The sequence below is a fragment of the Henckelia pumila genome, unplaced genomic scaffold (assembly GCF_033568475.1).
Source record: "Henckelia pumila isolate YLH828 unplaced genomic scaffold, ASM3356847v2 CTG_80:::fragment_1, whole genome shotgun sequence".
Taxonomy (NCBI): domain Eukaryota; kingdom Viridiplantae; phylum Streptophyta; class Magnoliopsida; order Lamiales; family Gesneriaceae; genus Henckelia; species Henckelia pumila.
The window spans coordinates 1,806,407-1,825,437 of record NW_027331883.1 but is presented as its reverse complement, the minus strand read 5'-3'; the positions used below and the strand labels follow the sequence as shown (position 1 = coordinate 1,825,437).

At 33.8% G+C, this 19,031-nt stretch overlaps 4 protein-coding genes across 5 annotated transcripts; 2 read left to right on the top strand and 2 right to left on the bottom strand.

The window, feature by feature from the left end:
* The first annotated feature begins 1,887 nt into the window (after nucleotides 1-1,887).
* Nucleotides 1,888-4,645, top strand: LOC140873778 (uncharacterized). 2 transcript variants are annotated; one of them, XM_073277025.1, is made up of 6 exons: nucleotides 1,888-2,332; nucleotides 2,480-2,537; nucleotides 3,088-3,156; nucleotides 3,253-3,348; nucleotides 4,089-4,157; nucleotides 4,424-4,645. In XM_073277025.1, exons 1-6 carry the CDS (start codon nucleotides 2,184-2,186, stop codon nucleotides 4,481-4,483), a joined length of 501 nt encoding a protein of 166 aa, XP_073133126.1. In that variant the 5' UTR covers nucleotides 1,888-2,183; the 3' UTR covers nucleotides 4,484-4,645. The 2 variants fall into 2 exon arrangements, with proteins under 2 accessions (XP_073133126.1, XP_073133125.1); XM_073277024.1 differs by having other exon boundaries at nucleotides 4,068-4,157.
* A 1,111-nt stretch (nucleotides 4,646-5,756) lies between these two features.
* LOC140873639 (AT-hook motif nuclear-localized protein 5-like) lies at nucleotides 5,757-9,606 on the top strand. Its single transcript, XM_073276832.1, has 5 exons — nucleotides 5,757-7,726; nucleotides 8,032-8,099; nucleotides 8,345-8,476; nucleotides 8,736-8,897; nucleotides 9,036-9,606. Exons 1-5 carry the CDS (start codon nucleotides 7,219-7,221, stop codon nucleotides 9,249-9,251), a joined length of 1,086 nt encoding a protein of 361 aa, XP_073132933.1. The 5' UTR covers nucleotides 5,757-7,218; the 3' UTR covers nucleotides 9,252-9,606.
* Nucleotides 9,607-9,695: 89 nt separating this feature from the next.
* On the bottom strand, nucleotides 9,696-11,443 carry LOC140873640 (glutathione peroxidase 1-like). The gene is made up of 6 exons (XM_073276833.1): nucleotides 11,310-11,443; nucleotides 10,892-10,968; nucleotides 10,593-10,654; nucleotides 10,364-10,482; nucleotides 10,020-10,187; nucleotides 9,696-9,916 (listed from the first exon to the last, which is right to left on the bottom strand). The coding sequence occupies exons 1-6, from the start codon at nucleotides 11,346-11,348 to the stop codon at nucleotides 9,884-9,886; spliced, it is 498 nt and encodes a 165-aa protein (XP_073132934.1). The 5' UTR covers nucleotides 11,349-11,443; the 3' UTR covers nucleotides 9,696-9,883.
* A 488-nt stretch (nucleotides 11,444-11,931) lies between these two features.
* Nucleotides 11,932-14,095, bottom strand: LOC140873708 (probable glutathione peroxidase 8; the record flags this gene model as incomplete). Its single annotated transcript, XM_073276926.1, has 6 exons — nucleotides 11,932-12,125; nucleotides 12,232-12,399; nucleotides 12,553-12,671; nucleotides 12,845-12,906; nucleotides 13,603-13,679; nucleotides 13,940-14,095. Coding segments are annotated over 6 exons (615 nt in total), but the record flags the coding sequence as incomplete, so codon positions are not given.
* Nucleotides 14,096-19,031: the final 4,936 nt, after the last annotated feature.

The following is a 19,031-nucleotide window of genomic DNA, read 5'->3' as shown; positions in this document are numbered from 1 at the left end:
CAATGGAGGCTGGTCGTTATGAAATAAATCTACGTCCTGCAAGAACATATTTTATATTACTTGCAAGTAAATGAAAAAGGACACTAGAAGCGTGAACGACCAATTATTTCAATAAATCCAATTTGGATTATATTATTTCTGAAGAATAACAAGTATATTAAAATATGAGATTTTACAAATTATTTGAGATCGAAATGATATAATCATTCGTGTGTTTTGCTATTACGCAAAATGATGATTATTTTGAACTATAACTTGTTGAACTTTCAATAACAATGATATGTGTCAATATGAGCAAATATTAGCAAAGTTTCTCAAAGTATTTCAAGCGGATTATGAAAAAATATTTGCACTTATCGTGGATGCATTGATTTGATGGTGATACATATAGAAACATCATCGAAGGATTCGATGCTCAAAATATTGTTTTTGTCAACTTGAAGAAGAAGAAAATATATTTGGTCTTGGAGTACCATATATATGACAAAATCAGCATCTGAATCAATTTTTGATAAAGTAGTGCATAAAATTGAAATATTAAGAATTAATAATTGAAAGTGATGCTTGCAAGAGGGGGAGCAATTAAAGTTGTACTTTTTTTTCCTTGTCTATGATTTTTCCCACGTGTTTTTTCATAACAAGGTTTTTAATGAGGCAATTAACAAGTATCCAGAGATGTCGTACTCTTTTTCCTTCATTAGGATTTTGTCCCACTGGGTTTTTTCTGATAAAGTTTTAACGAGGGGCATCCATCGTCGGAAAGATATGCAAAGAAAATATATGTTGTTGTACTCTTTTTTCTTCGTTCATATTTTTTCCACGGTGTTTTACTGTCAAGGTTTTAATGAGGCAACACTTGAGTCTCGATGAAGTTCTCAGACATACAACTTGCCAAATGGAGATTTTGAAGAATCGATTGCTTGTGCAAATAATCATCTAAGGGGGAGTGTTATAAACATATTATTATTATAGATGATTATCTTATTAACGATACGTGATCAAGATAAATATATAAAGATAATATTTGTACAGATTTGTATCTTGTAATCTTTTCCTATAAATATGGGTGGTTGAGTTCAATGAAATTTGCACCTGAGTATTGACTCATATGAATTCTCTCCACTCATATCTCTATTTTTATTATAATTTATAACAGAAGTGAGATTATTTATAATTAGTATTTGTTTGAGCTTCCATCAAATATATTGAACATTCTAAAAACATTGAAATTTTTTCCAAACGAATCAAAAATTTACCAGCTTATATTAAATATTTTATATAATTTTTTTTCCGAAACCCAAAAAATATATCATTTTAATAGTCAATGGCTTTCATATGTAAAAGGTTTAAACTATGTTTGGAAGCATTTTAAATGACATGTTTACTATTATATCGTTGGTGTCCCGTGCATGTTTTACGTTCATTCACGGATATCATCAATTTTTACATATTTTTTTTTTATTAAAAATTATATCTAAATACTTAAGATTATATTATACTATATTTTATAGTATATTATGATATTGATATATGATATATCATACTATATTTTATAGTATATTATCAATAAAATCGGATGTGTTTCACACTCTCCAGTAGGGGTGAGCATTAATTCGGTTAAATCGAATTAACCATCGAACCGATCTAATTCGGTAATTTGGTTTTTCGAAAGTTCGGTTTTAATTTTCAAAAAATTCGATCAAACCGATTAAATCGGTTCGATTTCGGTTTTTTATTTAAAAAATTCGGTTAACCGATTTACAATAAATTAATTTTTTTTAAAATAGATTTAGTAAGAATGACTCGTGGGCTTGTGGGCTTACAAAATTCAAACCTAAAAAGCCCACCGCCCTTCAGCCCACTACCATCCACGATCCAGTCCTAAATTGCACAGTTCATCGTTCTCGTCTCTTCATTCATTCATTCATCTCTCTGTGCTCACAGTCGGTCATCGCGCTTCGTTCGTTGCTTTATCGTTCTTCTTTTAAAAAAAGTCGATTTCTCTATCACGAGCACCTCGTATTGTTGCGGTCCTTCTGATTTTTTTTAAGATTGTACAATGTACCTAAGATGTTTGATAAAATGATTCACTGAAAGTATATTTGTCTAAATTTGTGAAAATAATTCCGTTCACTTTTTACAATGCTATTCATAAATTTTGTGGGTTGCGACGAGTGACACAGATGAAGTACTTGAAGCCAATGAAACTGTTCCAAGAATTGTCCAAATCAAACGGGCTAAAGAAAAGGCGCTTGCTTGGCTTGGATGTGGGTGATAAGTACGTGGGACTAGCTCTTTCTGATGCTAATAACAAAATTGCAGCACCCCTGAGGTCATGTGGTTGTATTTCTTCATTCATGACATTTGTGAATAATTTACTTTTTTTATTTGTTGTCATGCAAGTCTTGTGTAGGTTCTTTACAGTTAATGATCAACAGGGGGTTTGTTTACTGATGAATCAATTTGAATAATGTGGCAGTGTCTTGATTCGCAAAAAAACAAACATCGACTTGATGGCAACTGATTTCCAAAGTCTGGTCTGGTGAGTATACTTGCTGTTTGTATTATAAATTTTCTGCCTTGCTGCTCGTTGTTAAACATAATATGTTTAGAGAATACTTGGAGTATTATATCTGGATGTTAAATTTTAGTTGTGATCTGTCGGTTTCCTCTTTTTATCCTGTTAAAGGCTTTGAATTCTAATTTGGAAAATTTTGAATGTTTCTTTTGTCTTTATAACCTCGAGTTTTCTTTTAACGAAAATTTTGAACCTAAATGTTGAATCTTCATAACTTTAGGAAGTAAATGGCAATAGCTGCCACCATTTCAGGCATTCATTTGAACATGTCTTTGATAACATTTTTTCCCGTACGTATGCAGTTGTGTCTTTTTGCTTTGAATGCTCCGATGTTATGCAATTGGTTATTGCATTTGCTGGTATTCAATTTTCAAGTTTATATTAAAATAACATTTTACACAATAGTAACTTCCATTGCATTAATGGAGGTATTTCCAAACATTGTGATGCAGGTTATTGTAGTTAATTAAATTTATCATTGCCACTGATGATTTTAAATTTGCATGCAGATCTCTGAGTTTTCACTCTCAAGCTTCGTTTTTGGTTATCCTTTCGATAGGCAAAAGAACAGCCAAAATGTATGCCAAGTTGCCAACCATCACATGCATCTCACATTTATTTGTATCATTCGTTTGTTTTTATCACAAACTTTTCATGGTGACTTCCTTTCACAGGCGGTCCACGTGAAGCTGTTCATTGATGACCTTACAAAAACAGGGAAATTCGAAGATTTGAATTATACCTTTTGGGATGAGTGCTTCACATCGAAGGTGAAATCTTTTTGTTTCAATTTTTTTGTCATACTTTTATTTTCATGTTTCATTGATGAGGTGAATGCTTTAACGTTCTTTAAAAAATTGCGCAAGTTTGGTTTTGCTTAGCCGGTATCTCCATGCAACTAGTATCCAAAATTGCATCACGAGTTTTACTTTTGTGGTTTCTATAAATTTTACTTGACATTCTTGGCTTATTATATCTTTTAAACTTGAAGTTTTTGTTTCAAGTTTTTCTTCAGCAAGTTTTTGGACAATGAAGTGGTAAATGCGAATATGCGATACATGTTACAGAGATTATAAAGTATTTGTCTTAAATAAAAAAAATGTCTCGATTTTTTCGGATAAGATAAACTCTAGTAAATTATAAGATTTTTTTTATCGTAGAGTCCAGTTTATTGACTTGTTAAAAAGTAAGAGGTTTGCTTCTCAAAAAGAGTTACCTTGAACTTTAAAGCTTATATTCACATTTTGGAAGATATATTTATTCTGGCAAATTCTATATACACTCTGATGCATCTTATATGCCATCAAGTTTCTTTAAATTGTTTTAAAGAGCTTATAAGCTTCAAAGTAATGTCCTTTTGCTCCTTACGCTACCATATGTGGTTTTGCGTATCTTTAAATGTTGAGCTTGTGCTTCTGTTAACTACTTGTGAAAGATAATTTTCACGACATGAAGTTACCGATCAACTCAAATTTCTGTATGTAACTAGAGCGTTGATTTCCTCTTGAAGCCTTTGAATTTGCATCCTGTGCAATGTAAGACAATTGTGGACAAATTTGCTGCTGTTGGAATCCTTCAGGTACCAGTGCTAACTTCTTGTAACCAAAGTCGCTGAATATATTTTCTTGAACTACTTAACAAGTTCAAAGGACTAGCAAATGAAAACTTTTCATAGCTGACCACCTTTCATTGATCGATTATTAGCAATATTTGGTTCCATACAACAGCTAGAATTAGATCCATTTCTTGATGCAGTTATGTGAAATGCTTTTAGAGCTAGCTTTTATGCGTACACTTAGGATATTGGTCATATATTGTGTAAAACAATGTTTTCAACTGGGGCAGGGTTACTTGGATTTTGTTAACCGGAGTCAAGGGCAAGATGCAGAAAGTAGAATCATCTAGAGTGAATGATTCGCGGTCCTCTACGAATATAACATTGTTAACTCAGAGTTATATCCGAGCTCATACATTGTTTTGGCCGGAAATGATATTGTAGTTAACTAATTATGATTTGTGTAATTGGCTATTTTGGTGGCATAAACTTCTTTATGGGTTTCATTGAATAATTTCTTTCAGTAAAATTGTAACTTCTTTAAAATAATTGGACTGATGGAGAGGCACACCACTCTATTTAAAGCCATAATTATCTTCCCGGACTTATCATAATACCACAACATTTTAGGCCCAATTTATATCAAAATCAAATAAAACAATAAATCCCATAAATTAGATAGTTGAACCAAAAAATGAAGAGGGCGTGACTTAATCATGTAATAAATAAGATGGTCATAAAATGTTAAACAAAAGAATGACATGAATTCTAATTTGTGTGCAATCGATCTTATCAAGTCAATGTAACATGGCAAGAATGACCTCGAAACTTGAATTTGATACTCAAAAATATTAATATAAAAAATATCATGCCAATTTGTTTATTTTCCCCCTGTTTGGAAAGATAATACCAAAACTATTGTATAACATAATAATTATTTTTTCAGTGTAATTGTATCTACACCTCTTATAAAAAATCATAAAAGCAACAAATATTTTACGTAAAATTAATAACATATTAGATTTCATATTTTCAAAATTTGAGCATAAAACTCCTATCAAATTGGGTAAATGGGGTAAATGTGATTGAATGTTTATAACATGCGATGAAATATGCTACATGTTTTTTTTTTTAAAAAATGAATGATGTACTAATATATTAATATTTCTTAAAAATTTTATGTTGTTTAAACTTTTCAAGGATCAGTGCAGTAAATTCGAAAAATGTTGACACGGTTGAATTCATGTTAACATAATGGTAGTATCATAATATATGATTTAATAGTTCAAAATTGATTTATATGGGTGAGATCCATGAAAACATATATCATATTTTGAAATTAAAATTGGATCATTAAATATAACCTACTCATACTACACTTATATTGTTAAAGTCTCATCTTCCACAAATGTCACGTGTTTGGTTTGACTTGGTCAAAAAGTAAGTACAAGGAGGCAAGTTCAGAGACCCCTCAGTCTACCGTGTCTTTCAAGGTTCATTGTACACAAGGAAGGACCTTTTTGACTGTAAAAAAGTGTGCCATCTTCTCACCACATTCATTACAAATTCAAACCCCACCACCAACAAACATTGAATGTTTGGGCCCTTTTTTCCCTTGAAGAAGAAGCAGCAGCATTATTTTATTTCGGTTATACTACAACTATAGAAGTCAGATGCTCTACATAGAGGGCCAATAGGACTATAGGAGCTCTTTCAACCATTTCGGTTTACATATGAACGTAGCCATCGAACGATACTCTGACTCAATCAAAGATCGAGATATTTTAAGTTGGTTCTTAGTCTTTCATGAAATCAGTAAATTTGCAAGAAAAATGATCCATCTCGTCAGAGAACAATGTGTTAGTGGACAACTTCTTGACCAGAGTCGCACCAAGCACACAAGCGCAAATCCAGCATAATTTTTTTTTTAAAGAGGAGGAAGTAAAAAAAAAAAATTAGTTTTCCTTTCATTTCCACCTAGAAGGAAATTTTTATTCTAAATCTTTCACAAATTTTTTCTTTCTTTTCCCAAATAACAATTTTTTAAAAGTTCCCATACCTCCCTTCTCTCTTCCTTCCAAATCACCGGTCCTGATCAAACCCTTATTCTTAAATCTTTTTTTCTAAAAAAAAATTAAAATACCGGAGCTGCTTTTTTACTTTTGCCATATGTACAAAAAAGAAAAGAAAAAGAGTATCGATCAATGCTACCCCATCTGGGTAGTGTCCGGAGGGGTATGGACGACACAGATTTTTTGCAAATCAAATAATTTGACATGCCATGATGATTCGGGCCGTTCAAAGTGCCCTGAAGTCAGTATGAAGCACAGTGGTAGTGAAGAATCCGGTTCGTAAAAAAACAAAAAAGAACCCCGGTCCGTTTTAATTTAAGAAAGAGCCAATATACACTGAATTTTTTGCTGCTTGTGACAAAGACATGTCGATACGTCGATGTTATCAACTGCACTGTCACCTTTCATTTCAATGTCTTCAGAGTCAGATTCAGATTCAGAGTCCTTGCTAATCCAACAACAAAACCTACTGTTCCGATGCTGAAATTATTGCTATTCAAATTCAAAGGTCTCGTCCCCTTATCTTTAATTCTAAAAGCTCCATTTCTTTTGCTATTTCATCAACTTTTTGTCTTCCTCTTTCCCCGACCTCTCCTTTTTCTTTGTCACTCCACCACATTCCGAATCTAGAGTTTGATTTCCCTTTGTAAATGAGTTTTAAGTTGAAGTAATGTATTGTTTAAGCTGGAGAATTGTGGGTTTGGTAGCCTGGATTTTCTACATTTTCAGAATACACAGGCTTTGATGTGTGTCTCTTGTGCTTCAATTAGTGGCAAGATTCGACCTTTTTGAGTTTCCATTGATCATCACGTTTTCTTGTTGAGAATTTGATTTCTTTCTTGAAGTTTTGTCCAACTCTTGTACGAAAAATACAAGCTTTCTATTGTCTGTCACGCTGTGATTCTGAGTGGTGGGTTCTATGTTTGTTCTTTATTTGGTGGTTTCGTTCTGATTTTGGAGTCGGCCAAGAAAAAAGAAGAGTGCTTTAACCGTGATTTATTTTTACCAAGTAAATGCATGGAATGGAAGGGAGAGAAGGGATGGCATTGCAAGGTTCAGCCTCGTTTTACCTCCACAGAGGTGTAATTGCTGGCGGATCGTCGGGTTCAGGACCCTGCCAAAATATCCATGTCTCTGCTTCCAGGTTGCCCTTAAAATCGACCAGTGAAATGCACCCTGCATCTGTTTTCAAAACTCTGTCATCGAATCCCAGCATTTCAGTGCATCACGATGTAGGAATCAGTGGTTTTCATGTTGAGAATATATCACACAGTTATTCTCATGGGATGAACATGGCTTCGGCGTCGAGTGCGTCACGGGGCGGCGGCGCCGATGGTGAAACGATGAAGAAGAAGAAGAGGGGTAGGCCTAGAAAATATGCACCCGATGGGCCTAAGGTGTCTTTAGCTGTGCCCCGATTGTCGGTCTCCGTGTCTTCTTCCGAGGGAGCTGCACCTGCCGAACAACCTCGCAGAGGGCGGCCGCCCGGGACTGGATGGAAGCAGAAACTGGCTCCTCTTGGTTAGTTTTCGTTCGACTTAACGTAATGCAAGTGATTTATTTATTCCCATGTATTTGATATATCTTTCAGCATTTGTAGTATTGAATATTGATACTGCGCTAAATAGGATATCCCTTCGATTAGTTTGTCCCCTAAGAAATCCTTGATCCATCCTTGTAATTAAGTTGACTGGAAACCTCTAGCTGTGAACTTAATGCAAGATTTCAGGCAGTTTTTGAACAAGAAACTGGAAAATGAAATCACGGGCACCGAGTTTGTTAACCGGAGAATGCAATTTTTTTTCATAAAAGTTTATTTCCACCAGGTGAATGGATGAACAGTTCAGCAGGATTAGCTTTTGCACCACATGTCTTACATGTTGAAGCTGGAGAGGTATGGTCTGCCTCTATCTTCAAGAATAGTATCCATTGTGGCTCGATTATACTTATTATGTGATTCTTTTAACCTCGTGCTTGATTTACTAGGCATATCATACTTTGTGGATGTTAAATTAATCCTCTGCTTTGCCTTATTTCGAAAATGCGCCAATGCCATCACAAATAATGTTTGCTTTAAGGACGATTTTGTTGTCCGCCATATTATGGCAGAGAGAGATGTATTCATTCGATTCCTTGCAGGATATTGCAGCAAAAATATTGGCATTTGCTCAACAAAAACCTAGAGCTTTATGCATTTTGTCGGCTAATGGATCAGTTTCTGCTGTAACCTTACGCCAACCTACAACCTCTGCTGGCGCCATAACATATGAGGTGAAAATAAGTTGTATTTCAAGCTTAGAAATCTGGTTTTGTAATTGAATGATTATAGATACCCTCTGTATTTCCCCATTTAGCAATGTATTTTCAGATTTTTAAACCGATGAAGTGACTCGGTTACATAAAACATGTCCACTAGATAGGATCTTTGGCTTTAATCAATTATGTGCATGTTAGATCCTTTTTGCCGTTCTCTATGCTCATAACTCTTACGCTTCATTACCGTTACTGATGGCTACTTTATTTCCTTCAGGGTCGTTTCGAGATACTGTGCTTATCTGGTTCTTACCTGCTTGCTGAAAGTGGTGGTCCTTGTAATCGAACCGGTGGCATAAGCATTTCCGTTTGTAGTCCTGATGGCCATATAATTGGTGGTGCAATAGGCGGTAGGCTTGTTGCTGCAAACCCCGTGCAGGTATACATTTGATCATATTTGAAACCAGAGCATATTTTGGAAAAGGATCTGATATTATAAAAACATTATGGCCAAAAATATCAAATCCTATTTTTACATGATGTGGTATATTTTCGTGACCCAAAAATGTGTCCATAGGTGGTTGCATGCAGTTTTGTATATGATGGTACCGGCACAAAAGCAAAGAACAACTCCGAGTCCAACTCCAAAGATGAACAATACTTGCTACTTCAATCTGCTGATATGTCATCAACCCCAGTTAGTCCTGCTCCTACTCATCCTAATGTTTCTGAAACAAGTTCCAGGGCTGGCATTATAAATTTCAAGCCCGAATTTGATCTAACTCGTGGATGATCTCACAATCCAGAATAAGTGCATGGCAGTGTTGTTTATAATTGAATCGCGACTTGGAATTTGCGGCCTTTGATGATGAGGTGCTAACAATTGTTGTAGTAAAAAGTTTCGTCTATAGGTTTTCAGGATTGGAGAGAAATTTTGGTTCTGAAGCAAAAAGAAGATGCAATGTTGTCATTTTTATATATTTAGGTCGAGTGTCTTTGAATGAAACTGGGTTTCTTGGTAAAGTTGGTGGAATTTTTTACTCCGTTTGAATGGTGTTGAGGTTTCGAAAACTTGTTATATTGGTTGGAGTATGGTTTTTGTGAGATGATCTCACGGATCTATATCTATGTGATGGGTAAATTAGTCTATATTTACAATAAAAGTAATATTTTTAACATAAAAAGTAATATTTAGTGATAGTAGTTCATGAAAGTAATATGACACGATTTGATTGGATTCTCTAGAATAACTTCACACACGAATATATATGCAACAACATAAAGAAATCCATTCAGAAATGAGTTGTTATCCTCTGCAATACATACCATTTTCAGCTGTTTTCCAGTCGCAAATACAAACAATTTAGCCAAACTTTTCCACGCTTGGTACTAAACACTTCTGAGGAGCGGAACATATCTCACCGGCTATTTGATTCCCAATAGCTTCGTGATATCTCTCTGCGTCATGATTTCGAGGAGTGATATAAATCAGGATTAAAATCTTTCATTACAGCAACACTAGAAACACATTGTGTAATACTTGAGCGTGAATTTTATATACCTCGATCGTAAGAGGTGACGTTGTGGGGTAGTATCGATCAACAGGCTGCCCGTTCTTGTCAATCAAGAACTTAGTGAAATTCCATTGTATGTTGTCTCCAAAGATTCCCCACTTCCCCAACTTCAAGAACTTGTACAATGGAGTGGCATTATCGCCATTGACTTCAATCTAATGTAGGAATTCAAGGTTTAGTAACAAGAATGACGAAAAATACTGTAAAAAACTAAGGAATATCTCAAGCTTATTTAGCTTCAGTTGGTATACCTATTACCATGGCTCAACTTCCTCCGAGCAGTCAAAATTTAGATGCTCATTTATATGCTCGCAAATGAGTTTTGATTTACCTTCTCAAAGATGGGGAATTCAGACTTGAATCGAGTGCAGACGAACTCCAGTATCTGATCATTGCTTCCTGGCTCTTGTTCGCCGAATTGATTGCATGGAAAAGCCAGAATTTCCAAACCTATTCGTAACAACCACCAAAGTTAAATTCGCCATTGCAAATGAAACACTATACTCGAAAACAACAATCCTGGCAAGATAACAACTAGAGCCACTTTCCGAGAAACGTACCATGATCCTTATACTTCTCGTACAGCTGATTTAACTCAGTATAATTAGAATTTGTCAACCCACTGCGGCAAATAATTGGAAAATAAAATCAATAGAAGTAAGGAAAATAACTCGAATCTGAGTAAACAACAATGTATTTTCACATATTCTGGTGAGAACTTTATACTTCATGTATTTGGGATAAAGCTCATACCATATATCCTACTTCGTCTAATCTCACGAGTCAAACGGTTGAACTTAAAAGAATTTAGCTAAGTGAAATACGGGGAAAAATGAATAGCAGAAGCCACAAAATATACCATTTTGAGGCGACGTTAACAATCAGTATAATTTTCCCTTTGTAGCAGCTAAGATCCACATCATTTCCCTGAGCATCCTGTTGAAAAGAACGTATGCAGAGATCAATATAAACAGAAAACTAACATCAAATAATATTAACTCATAAACATTATACAACCCCCTCTTCACATTGGGTCTATATATCCAGCTGATTGTTTAACTCAGCTAGATTAAAATTCCATCGATTTCAGCAAAAAATTCTAACTTTACATCATACAGATTCCAGCAACTGATACGACATTTGTGCAAGGCCTTAATTGGTTGAGTTTAAAGTTCAATTCAATCGAAGATGATTCCAGAATGTAACACAGTTCAATTAAAAAAAGTCCCATGAAATTGGGGATTGTAGAAGCTGAAAAGAACATTAAAACATCATGCCTTGACGGTAAAATCAAAAATTGACTCTTGGGTTGCCATTTTATTCGAGACCCAGATGCGCAAACGGAAGTTTGACTTGAATTTGGAAGAACTCGGGATGAGTGGAGTGGCCTTTTGTTTTGTTATGGCCTTTTTCTTTTTCTTTTATTTTCTAGTGAATTATACAAATGGTCAAGTAGAGATGACCTGATTCGATTTTCGTTATTCCATGTTCCATTAGTTTGCTTGTTTTTATTACTAAAATTTATTGATAAAAATACATTTCGACACTTTCTGCAATTTTCCCCTCATTTTCTAACAATTTAGTTTTATCGAAATTTTGGTTGTGCAGAAACAAGAAGAAGATGTAATGTTGTCATTTTCATATATTTTATTTTTTTAACGACTTGAGGTCTCGAAAACTTATTATATTCGATGGTGTGGTGTAGTTTTTTTTTCAAGACGGATGAAACGGTCAATCAGGTCATATTTATTTATAAAAAATAATAAATTTGATATAAAAATTAATAGTTTTACATGAAACAGATCAAATAAGAGATTCGTCTCATAAAATAAACTTATTGGCCATTGATACGACACGATTGATTGGATTCTATAGAAGAGCTTTACATACGAATATATATGCCACAATCTGAGGAAATCCATTCCGGAATGAGTTAATATCCTCTGCAACACAACACTTCCCACTATTTTCATTTTCCCGGTCGCAAATACAAACAAATTAGTCAATACTTTTCCACATTTGGTACTAGACACTTTTGAGGAGCGAACGTATCTCATCGGCTATTTGATCCCCAATAGCTTCTTGACATCTCTCTGTATCAAGATTTCGATGAATTATATAAATCGAGATGAGAATCTGTCATTACAGCGACAGTATGAACAACACAGTGTGTAATACTTGAGTGTGAATTTTCCATACCTCGATTGTAAGAGGTGATGTTGTGGGATAGTAGCGATCAACAGCCTGACCATTCTTGTCGATCAAGAACTTAGCGAAATTCCATTGGATGTCGTCTCCAAAGAATCCCCACTTTCCCAACTTCAAGAACTTGTACAATGGAGCGGCCTTATCGCCATTCACTTCAATCTAATGTAGGAATTCAAAGTTCAGTGACAAGAATGACACAAAATATTGTCAAAAACTAAGGAATATCTCAAAAAAGCTTATTTAGCTTCAGCTGGTTTGAGCAGTCAAAATTTAGATGCCCGTTTATGCCTTGGCAAATGAGATTCGGTTGACCTTATCAAAGATGGGGAAGTCAGACTTGAATCGAGTGCAGACGAACTCCAGGATCTGATCATTGCTTCCTGGCTCTTCTTCGCCGAATTGATTGCATGGAAAAGCCAGGATTTCCAAACCTATTCATAACAACCACCAAACTTAAATTTGCCATTGCAAAAGAAAACCTTGTACACTCTTCTCCCAAATATACCACCACGTACGGCCAAACAGATTAAGGCAATCAAACACTATGCTCGAAAACAACAATTCTGTCAAGATAACAAGCAGAGTCAATTTCCCAGAAACGTACCATGATCCTTATACTTCTCGTACAGTTGATTTAGCTCGGTATAATTAGAATTTGTCATCCCACTGCGGTGAATCATTGGAAAATATACCGGTGAGGATTCTATATTTAGGGAGTGTTTGCAATAGATTGTTTTTTTGTAAAAGTGATTAATTTATGAGCAATGCTACATGTACAACCAAATTTGTACAACAATTTTTACACCACAAAAAATTCAATACAAAATTTTAATTTATCAAATCTCACGATATCATATCAAAATCTCACGAGATAATAACAAAATATAACGACATAATTGTTGTAAATATCGTTGTACGATATATTCATTGTACCTCTAGCATTATCCTTAATTTATAGATTATAAAAAAGTAGTGTTTGAAAACAAATGTAAAAATCTAAAAATCAAAGTTGGGTATTGTTTGATAAATAAGTGATTAGAGTAATTTTAACAATCAACTTCTTATTAAAATCACTTTTAGAGAATCATAATCACCACATTACTAACTTTTGAATTTCAATTAAGTTAAGCATGAACTAATACATAATATAGGTTTAAGAATCTCGCAAAAATGATTTTCACATTCTCGCAAAAATGATTTTCACATTTTTTTTAGTGATTGCAGACATCCCTAAATCCTAATTCGTCTAATCTGAGTCAAATGGTAAACTTGGAAAGACTTCAGCTAAGTGAATTACGAACAAAAATGAACAGCAGAAGCCACAAAACAAAATATGACTAAAGTAGTAAAAAAAAATGCAACCATTTTGAGGCAACGTTAACAATCAGCATAATTTTCCCTCTGTAGCAGCTAAGATCCACATCATTTCCCTGAGCATCCTGTTGAAAATAACGCATACAGATATCAATATAAACAGAAAACTCGGCGGCAAGATTGAAATTCCACCGATTTCCAGCAAAAATTCAAACTTTACATCACACGGATTCCAGGAACTGATGCGACATTTTTGCAAAGCCGTGATTGGTTGAGTTTAAAGTTCGATGCAATCAAAGACGATTCAAGAATGGAAGATTTTCAATTAAAAAGTCCCTTGAAATTGGGGATTGTAGAAGCTGAAGAGAGCATTAAAACAACAAACCTTGACGGTAAAATCAAAAACTGATTCTTGGATGCCATTTTGTTCCAGACCCAGATGGCGAAAAGGAAGTTTGACTTGAATTTGGAAGAACTCGGAGTGGCGTGGCTTTGTGTTTTCTTCTCGCTTTTTCTTTTTCTTTTTCTTTTTCCTTTTCTTTTTTTTTTTTTTGTTTTTATTTATTTTTTAGTGATTACAGTTTACAAGTAGCAGTCATGGCATGGTTACACTAAATTAATTTTTTAAAATCGAAGAGTAGAATTGTAATTTGAATAGTTAAAAAATGCTATGATTAAAGGCCAGTGTTCCGTTAAAAACAAAAAAAAAAAAAAAAAAAAAAAAAAAAAAAAAAAAAAAACAACGTGTTTTTTCATCGTCTCTAACCAACTGTTCTGAACTATGGTTATCAAATTTTTGAAAAATAAATAATATATCATATACATACAAAACATATAATATTTGTGATGTTTTACGAAAGTTTGTGACCCTAAATAAGAGTCTTCGTGTGACCACTGTATCAGGGTGATTTTAGGAGATCAACAGCTCCTCACGCGTCCAATTCGATAAAATTTGAGTAGTCACCTACGCAACGAAATGATGTTAGAGGTACCGGAGGATGTCCGATGAAAATCTTTCAACACTCAAGTTGGCGATCACCTCAAAATATGTACTTACAAAAATGAAAAAGTTATTAGAACATATATAGAAAATGATAACGTACCTTGAAAAAAATGAAATGACACGGCTATTTCTGGAATCTCATGATGAATTATGGGTTTGAATTTGAATGGACCCTAACTTGGGTTTGAAGTTTCATGGACCACCGATTGGGCTTGAATCAGCCCCAAAGATGGACTTTATCCAAATTTAATCGGCCAAACCACCACAAGTTACACTATTAATTATTAATTTCTTTAGAAGCTTTTTGGCTAAACTTATTAAAATAGCTTATAAGCTCTTAGAAAAAATGTTTTAAGAGCTTATAAGATGTTAGGTCTTATATTAAAAATATGTTATTAAAATGTTTGGATAAACTTATTTTAAACCAAGATTTTAAAAAGCGCGAAGCGGTCCGAAGCGTGGATGGCAAGCTCCAAGATTTTCAGGCTTAAGCGGGATTAATACGGGCTTAAGCGTAAAAAAGCGTTTTTGATTTTTAGTGCAATTTTAATTATCTCAAACCAATAAATAGATAAAATAATTCATAAATATGATAAATTTAAGTCTAATGCATTTATTCTCATATTTATAAAATAATAAAAATCTCAAAATTACAATCTTTAGTTGTTTTTGCAATTAGACCATATAAAAAATGTTAAATATTGACCAAATCATTGTCAGATACGCTTAATCATAATTAAAATTTAAAAAATAAACATCTAAATTCTAAAACTAATTTATTATTTAAAAACACATACATACCTTCAAAATTAAAAAATTAAAAAAATTAAAAAAATATAAAAAAATCGCACTTGATCACGCTTAAGCTCGCTTAATTACGCTTAATCCAGTCAAACTATGATTTGACCGCTTTTTTCCCGCTTTGCTTCAAAGCGAAGCTTTTTCTCCACGCTCCACGCTTAATCGGCTCTTAAGAGCACTTTTTAGAACATTATTTTAAACAACTCAAAGATGTTGATGTGTTTGATATTTTAAGATATTTTTATTAACAAAACTACCAAAAAAATGTATAATATTATTAATGTAATAGAACAGTATATATATATATATATATATATATATATATATATATAAACAAACAAAGTAGTTTTACACTTTTATAACTAAATGTTAAACTTATATATAATTAAATATATTTTATATTTAAATTTAGAAAAAATAAATTAAAAATTTAATGTATCATTAATATTTCAAATAAAAATTGTATTTAAATATTATTCAATAATACGTCAGGCACTTTTTTAAAAAAATCATAAGAAAAAAAGATAGAAAAAGTTAGAACAAAACCTTGTTAGGAAAAGAAGTTGCGGCGTAAAGAGAGACTTGTTAGGTTTGTAAATTCTGTGGAGGATAAGACGGTAATTAATGAAAATATAGAGGGATATTTTGAAAAAGAGAATTATTAAAATAAGATATTTTTGAAAAAGTGTCATCCCCCTTACTTTTTTAAAGGGGGAAAAAGTTACTGAGTCAAGAGCCAAAGGCAAGGGAAAGAAGTAAAAACTCTCAGATCAGAAGAAAAGAAAATACAAGCAGATCAAGTCAAGGAACTATTAATTTTCGACATTTATTTTGTCTAAAATTATTATTTGATCTATGACAGAAATCTTTTTGAAAATTTATTCGATGATAGTCTTCATATTTTCAATCCGGATATTAACTTGGTTTTGACATCACCAAAAAGGGGAAAATTGTTGGAGAATCAAACTCTAAAATTTCGGTGATTACAAAGTCAAAACAAAACCAAGTAAATAAATTAATCGGACCCATCAAATATTAAAGAATAAATATCTCTATGAAAATTGCCAGATCAAAGTAACGTGATGCAGATCAAACTACACCGGAGCGATTGACACAAGATCTAAAATGATCAACAACCAGATCGAAGCTTTGTCAGAAATCTACCCGTTGCTATCATTTAAGAAAACGACAAACTCATTTAATGAGATTTTGAACGTTGATCGGCCTTCACTCTAAGTCAAGATTTGTGAGCCATTTATGAGATATGCTGGCGGCTCAAAATCAGAAAGTGTTGGCGGCTCACTGATTACTTTTTGATGACTATATATACAAGTATTTCGAAGATTGAAGACACGAGACCAAGGAGTGAAAATTACAAAGCAATCGAATTTTGAAATAGCCTTCACTCAAACCCATTAACTTATCAGATCAAAGTCTCGATACTCTGAGTTATAATATCTCCCAGATCGATCAAAGCTCAAAGAAATATTTCAATTCGATCCAGATCAGAGTCATATAGCTTTCCATATCAAATCAACTAAGCATACTCTGTTGCTTCATTTTGTAAACTTTAAGTAGAAAAGTTGTTCTGCTTTGAGTTAGAATATTGCTAGGAGTTCCTTACAAATGATTGATTGGATTGGATTTGTACAAAGGGATTGTATAAGTCAAAGTCTTCTAGTGGAATCCTTCTGGAAACAGAAGAAGGGGTGACGTAGAGAATTCATCTCCGAACATCCAGAAACAAATCTATCTCTCCACTGCTTTTATTCCATTTCATCTGCATTAGTTCTTATAAGTGTTCAATCTGCAAGGAAGATTATTTCCGCCTGACTTGGTCAGAATATTTCAAGCAGATCAAAAGTTTTAAGCAAATAAAACTTTCATCTGATTCTAACAAATCAGATCGAAGTACTCTGAAATTTTTTAATTGTGTATTCACCCCCACCTCTACACATATTTCGATCCTAACAAGTGGTATCAGAGCGGTTCTTGCTTATCACCTGAATCATCTCTTAATCTATGGCATCTTTAGCTATGACATCGTTTAGTAAAATTCCTATGTTTTCAAAAGAAGATTATGATGACTGGAAAATTCGTATGCAGACACATCTATCAGCACTGGATGATGATATGTGGTTCGTTGTAACAGATGGACCAATGAAGATTATGAAAGTCAACACTGCTGTTGCTATTACTGAAGGTGCTCCTCAGATGATAGAAAAACCTCGATCTGAATGGACTTATGAAGATAAAAGGAAAGCCAATCTTGACAATGTTGCCAGAGATATTCTATACAAAACTCTGGACAAAAACATGTTTAGAAAGATCAAAAGCTGCACTACTGCCAAAGAAATATGGGAAAAGCTCACTCAATTGTGTGAAGGAAATGATCAAACGAAGGAGAACAAACTCATGGTGGCTATTCAAAAGTTTGACAATATCAAGATGAAACCAGGAGAAACAATGAATGAATTTGATGAAAGATTCAGCAGCATTATGATCGAGCTAAATGCACTTGGAAAGAGTTACAACAATCGTGAAGTAGCACTCAAAGTCATGAGAGCTCTGCCACGAGAATGGAATGTAAAGACAGTCGCTATGAGAGAATCCAAAGATCTCAATTAGATCGAACTACATGATTTATTTGCAGACCTCAAAGCCTATGAATTCGAGCTGAGAGTTCGAACTGAGGAAGACACATCAACATCACAAGTCACCAAAGCTCTCACTGCAGCAGATGAAACTCCTGCAACTAAGATCGCAGAACAAATCAGTACCGATGCAATGTCACTATTTGTAAAGAAATTTGGAAGATTCATGAGGAAGAATCAAAATAGTTTCCAAAGAGCTAACAGATCAAGTTTCAAATCAAATGAACCAGCTGAAGAAAATCGAGCTTGCTACAACTGTGGAAAATAAGGACACTTCATAGCCGATTGTACCAAACCCAAGAAGGATGAGAAAAGAACTTCATACAAAAAGAATTCGAGAGAAGAAAAGAAAAGATTCAGCAGAAAGAAAGAACAAAAAGCCCTATTAGCAGATGAAAGCAATAGCAAATGGGCAGAATCAGATTCCACCTCATCCGACTCAGAAGCATCGTCAAGTGAAAGTGAAGATGAAGCTGTCAAATGTCTTATGGCTAATGACGCTGACATTCCAGATGATGGAGAGGTACTTGACTTTACTTCTGATGAATTTAGTAAGGAAGATCTTATTAATGCATTAAATGAGATGGTCATTGAATATCGCACACTATCTCAAAAGTTCGATGAAGTCAGAACAAATGAAAAGAGCACAACAGATAAGTCAGATCAAAGTAACTCGAAAGAGTACTCTGACAGTCTAAAAGCTCAGATAAATTTGTTGATGATCGAGAACAATGATATGAGAAGTAAGCTACAAGAAACTTTATCTGAAAATCAGAGATTAACAGATCTAGTAAATTTTTGGAATAAAGCATCAATATCCTTAGATAAACTTACCGGAATGCAAAAGCAAGCTGGAGATAAATCTGGCTTAGGCTACAGCACAAATGAAGGAAGTTCATATACTTCAACCACTCAATCATGTCTGGAGAATAAAAACTTAAAGTATTTAAAGTTTGTGAGATCCAGCACGATATATGAACCTGAGGTTCCTATGACATATTCAATATCTCATCAGAGCA